The 5,231-nt window shown below is 34.5% G+C and overlaps 1 protein-coding gene across 1 annotated transcript in view; it reads right to left on the reverse strand.

Moving 5' to 3' along the window:
• The window catches only part of CEP76 (centrosomal protein 76), a 13,327-nt gene extending 8,661 nt beyond the window's left edge, over positions 1-4,666 (reverse strand). Inside the window, exons 1-5 of the mRNA XM_010171123.2 lie at positions 4,511-4,666; positions 4,104-4,185; positions 3,520-3,744; positions 2,591-2,776; positions 681-784 (exon numbers count right to left, since the gene is read on the reverse strand). Coding sequence (XP_010169425.1) covers positions 681-784; positions 2,591-2,776; positions 3,520-3,744; positions 4,104-4,185; positions 4,511-4,666 — 753 coding nt within the window. The remainder of the gene's footprint in view (positions 1-680; positions 785-2,590; positions 2,777-3,519; positions 3,745-4,103; positions 4,186-4,510) is intronic.
• Between the last annotated feature and the right edge of the window lie 565 nt (positions 4,667-5,231).

Consider the following 5,231-nt stretch of genomic DNA (forward strand, 5'->3'; position numbering starts at 1 on the left):
CAAACTGCAGGTAAGAAAAACATAACCAATCACATACGTATTAATTCCAAACAGAATAAAAAACCAAACAAAAACCATTAATCAATTAAGTACCTTAACAACAAATCTTGGCATATATAAAATAAAGCTTGATATTTAAAGTGTGCCAGGAAAATGCTAAAGAATTGTATTTTTAAAGGAAAATCCAATGAACAAAAACCTCAAGTTACATTTCTTGTTTGTAGGCGCATATATGAAGCCTGACTGAAGTAGTGTTCATCTTAAGTGACACATGTCTGTACAGAAGGACTGCTAAGGTTTTTATGTACAAAAGAATATCTGCAGGCACCTTCAGGCCAACATTTATTGGCTTTCCAGGCAGAAGAGCAGACTTAAAATTGTTTAAAATGGGAAAGATAGCAAGAAAATATATACTACCTGAAGAAAATTAGGTATATTAAATCTTTCTTATTTTTCTTCTTAAAGTTTTGAATTAGAAAAACTGCTAAAGTAATATTTCAAATAAAGTAATTTTCAATATAAATAAAGTAGTTTAAAAAAGGTAATTACATTTAAAATTAATGGAAAAAAAAAAGAAGTATCAAACATTCAAAAACCCACAGCTCTCAACATCTACAAGTAATTCTATACCAAGCTTCCCCCTCATCCAATAAAAGAATAAGTCAGCCCTCCCAGAAATTACTTACTTGAGTATTAGTTACTTCTGGAGACAGTGTCTTATTAAGCTGTGGATACATTTCCAGTCTGATGTTTAAAACACCAACAGAAACCTTTGATTCTGTACCTTTGAACCAAAATAAATTTTAATCAGTTCTCTCAAATTCAATTTACTTAGGACATTTCAGCCAGGCAGGAACAAAAAATTAAAATAAATATCTTAGCTATACAATCACAACAAATAACTAAACTTATTTAAATAGATATCAAATAAGCATCTTTATTTACATTTCAAACTCAAATGAGGATGTAAGAAAGCATAATCTAGATGTGAGATTATTATTCAAGGCCCTCTTTGCAGCCAGTACCAGGATTTAAGAGATTAATAGCATTCTAGAAACGTCTAGAACTGGCACCTAAAATAGTAGGAAAGTCACACACTGTAAAATTGCCTATTCCTATTGATTATACAGGTAGATCAAATTTAAGTAGCTGGAAATAACTGAAGTTCACCTTCCCCAAGATACAGTTTATTATGAAGGACCCAGAGCACCATACAAACAGATTAATCAACTTAAAAAACCCCTACAATAACAAACAAAGCACAAAACTCTACAAACCTATATTTGTTGCATAATGTTGAAAATTTAGAATTACATAAAGAACAAGAAACCTTACAAAACAATAGCAAAATGAGATTATAAGTAATATAAGCAACAGAAGCCTCACAGAGTATTTTGTCTATTTATCTGCGATGGCAGCATGCTTTAATGTTCTTGATACATTTTGTACAATGACAAGACTTTAGAACAGGAGAAAGAGCACTGTATTTACTGGATTGATACTTCATTATTTGGAAAAAAGCTAATGATAATTAGATTTAACTCCTCCCATCACCCACTGGAGTATTAAACTCAACTTATTTGTTATTCATTTCCAAGTAGTTATAAATAAAAAGCTCTCAATTTGAGAGACTACCCAAACCCATATTGCTTACTAAAGTTTTGGCAATAGTCAGCATTTTCAGAAAGAAAAGAAGCTAACAAACATTTCAGCAAATAAGCTTACTAGGTTTGTGTTCACTGGATAAAACACTGCACCAAGTTAACCAAAAAAAAAAGCAGGCAATAGTACATAAGTTATTCCTGAGTGTTATCAGTATATCCAATCTTCAAAATATTTTGTAGGTATAATTTAATCTCTTTTGAAACTATCAAGAACTACTCTATCAAGCTAAGATAGATACTACCTATCTAACAAGCAGAGAAACTGAGATAAAGAATAATCAAATGATTCATCAGCTAATACTTCACCAAACTCTGGCATAGCTAGCATAAGAATTCATGATAGATTGAGTCCTAGATCTAATCTTTATCCACTAAACCACAATATTCTAAAAACTTAGGTTGGAACTCCTAAAAGCAGGAGTGGGGACAAGTGATACACAAAAATACACATGTAGACTAACTGCTAAACACCTAAACAAAGCTGTTCAGACCTTCTGTCAGAAAACATGCTTCTAGGTACTGAAATATATGGCAGCACAGCAGAGGTCGTTTTCTCCAGCAGCTGCTAGTTTGCTATGAAAAGTACCCAAGCTAGATTTTACTTTTCAGTACACCAATCTGATATATCACTGGAGATGAATCGGTTGATTTTTGTTTGGTTGGTTCATTTTTGATAACTTGTCCAGATTTTGCAGAAAATCAACAGTGAGAGTCCCCAGACGTTACACAGGATCTGGAACACATATTTTTAGTACTCTAGTGAAAAATCTGACCATTAGTCTCCTACACATTTTCTCAGGATGCCTTAGAGCAATTTATGAGTTGAACTAAAATTAAACAACATCGTAAATACTGCTTTAAGTTTATAAGCAAGCTCAGTACCCAAAATTTTAAGTCATCAATACAGCCTTACTACTTATCCTTACCTACACCCAGGAGTTCAACAGCAATATTTGTTATGCCATTCTCTGCAGCCAAGACAGATCGCCACTCCAAGAAATGGGATGCTACTAGCGTTGTCTCACCAAATGTGTCTGTTTTGATAAGAACCATATGCACTGGATCACATATAGATAACATAGTGGCTGCATCCACCATTTTACTTCCATCACCTGCCATTGTTAAAGAATAGTAAAGAAGACAGTAGAATATTATCATCCCAAGTCCTCCTCAAGATTAAAAAAAAGTATGCATTTACATTGAATATTCCAGTGTAACTGGTTCAAATTAAAATTTAAAATGAATTAGCATTTAAGAAAATAAAGAATATTAAAGCAGCGTTAAGTAAAAGCAATGGAAAAATATTATTTTAATAAGTTGGAATGCACCAGGTCAACCTACTATACTATGTTTAGGTAACAACTTCCTCTGTAGTTAAGCTTGACACTATGATATAAACCACTCAATGAGCAGCAAAGTTAACAAAATCTGTTTTTCTCTCAATTCGTGGTTTATTCACCCCATTCCCCAACTACACAATTTCATGCTGAAGTTTTTCCTTCCATATGATGACAAATTTACATTTTCCTTCTTTACTTGTCAGCACAAAGCTCATTAAAATCACAGCCATTTTTTTATCTCTTAGCACCTCTGAGACTATCACCTCACTGTCAATTATGGATAAAGTTGGTCAAATTCAAAAGTTACTTCAGAGTGGAAAAGAAGGAAAAGAGAGGCAAGAGTAGAGAAAGCTCTACAAGTTGGATAACCTAATACAGGAATCAGTTCCCTTAGGAAAACATGATAAAAAAAATAGGAAAGAAAGTCACTAAATAATATAAAACATATTTCACAATAACTCTTAAGTCAGAAAAAAACCCAATAGCATCAGCTTTAAACCCACAATATTCCTTACCTAGGCTATCCTTGTGTACTTCAAGTAAAAAACCATCATGAAAATCTGGCTCACAGGCACAGGGAACAGGTTTAGAACGGAAACGCTGATTTCGAAAATGTAAACACAGGGTGAAGGTAGAACAGATTTGGCCAGGCAGAGGCTCCGGTTCCTGAAGATGTTCCAGAAAAGCTTTTCCACCCAAAACCTGAAGGTAAAGATACCTCCGTGTTGGGTCAATGTTAGCTGTAAAGCGTAGCAATAAAAATGAAGAGACTACAAACAGATCTTAGAAGATATGTTAAATATCAGTTAACTAACAGGAGACCAGTAAAAAACTTTTTTGAAACAACTGCTTAGGAGAAATTGATCTCAAAACATATGGAAGTTATCTTAATGTAAAATAAACAATTTTTTAAAAAGTCACATTTTATGCAACACTAATTTCTGCTGCTTACATGAATTTACTTCCTTGCAGAAAAGCAGGGAAAACATCCACCCTTATGCCAGTTCATATTGGATTAGTAATTTAGAGTTCAAAAAAATCAGAGCTCAAACTTCTCTCAAAACTATGATCCAAATATTAAAATAAACAAGAAACATACTTTTTTTCAAAACTGGTGGTTCTCTGTCAACAAAATGTGTTGATGGTTTTGGAGCTGAAGTCCTCTCCTTTTCATTCACATCCTGGAATTACAATTAAGACTTTTTAGGGCGTCGAGGGATGCAACAGTGCTCTTTCTGTAGTCTTCTAAAAATTAAAGAATCCTCCATTTCAACCGAATGCCATTCCTCAGGTTTGCTCCCTTCTAGCACTTGAGATGTAATGAAACTGAACAAATACTTTCAATGTAGTATTAATGCACGTGTATTAAGCTGTTCTCCTCCTAATATGTCACAAATCAGTAAAGCCATCACAAACCTTTAGGAGTAGCGAGTTTTCACTTTGTCAAAACACCAACTCAGTAAGAGGAATAAGCAAAAATATTTTCACTCTCCAAAAGCTACTTACAGTTACAAATTTAAGTTCCTTCATAACATCATCGATGATTCCTCGTTGTCTTAAGGCTTTTATCAGATCTTCTGTAGATAACTGCTGGTGCTCAGGTGCTAACTCTTCTCGTATAGTCTCAGCAAGAACTTCTCTTATCCTGCCATGGACATCCATCTGAAAGAAAATTCACTATATGCTACAAATACAAGCTCTTTATACAGTAGCAGCTATGACCAAACAGTCACTCTGTAAGACTAAAGGTATTCTCCTAGGAACACAGAAATAACTACACTAAAATGTTAAACCTTTCAGAACTAAACAAATGGGTCACTATCTCACCAAAATCTCACTATCTCCCAGTTTAAAAAAATCATGCCCATACCAAACCTGCGCAGTTTCACTGCTCTTGGCAGCATCCTCTGCCTTGAGCCTCCCTCCTTACAAAAAAGTTTGCAAAACCGTCAATTATAAAATGGTCACTCTTTCAGTTTCTTGTCTCCCTCAAAATTCAAACTTAGGATAATAGTTTCTTGGTTTTTAAGGGAAAAATCAGACCTTTAGATACTTGTAGGTAGGTCACAAAAGTGGCAAGTCTCTATTGCAAGCCTGCCCTCTCTGCCCGAGGGGAAGTCAGAGAATTTCTGTCCCTCATCTCAGCTGTGAAACCGCACGGAGCTGCAAAGCTGTTTCTCACACAAGAAGGATGTTACGGCCACAGCCACCGGGACCTGAAATACTC

The sequence above is a fragment of the Antrostomus carolinensis genome, unplaced genomic scaffold, assembly GCF_000700745.2.
Source record: "Antrostomus carolinensis isolate BGI_N321 unplaced genomic scaffold, ASM70074v2 scaffold5377, whole genome shotgun sequence".
In the NCBI taxonomy this organism is placed as follows: domain Eukaryota; kingdom Metazoa; phylum Chordata; class Aves; order Caprimulgiformes; family Caprimulgidae; genus Antrostomus; species Antrostomus carolinensis.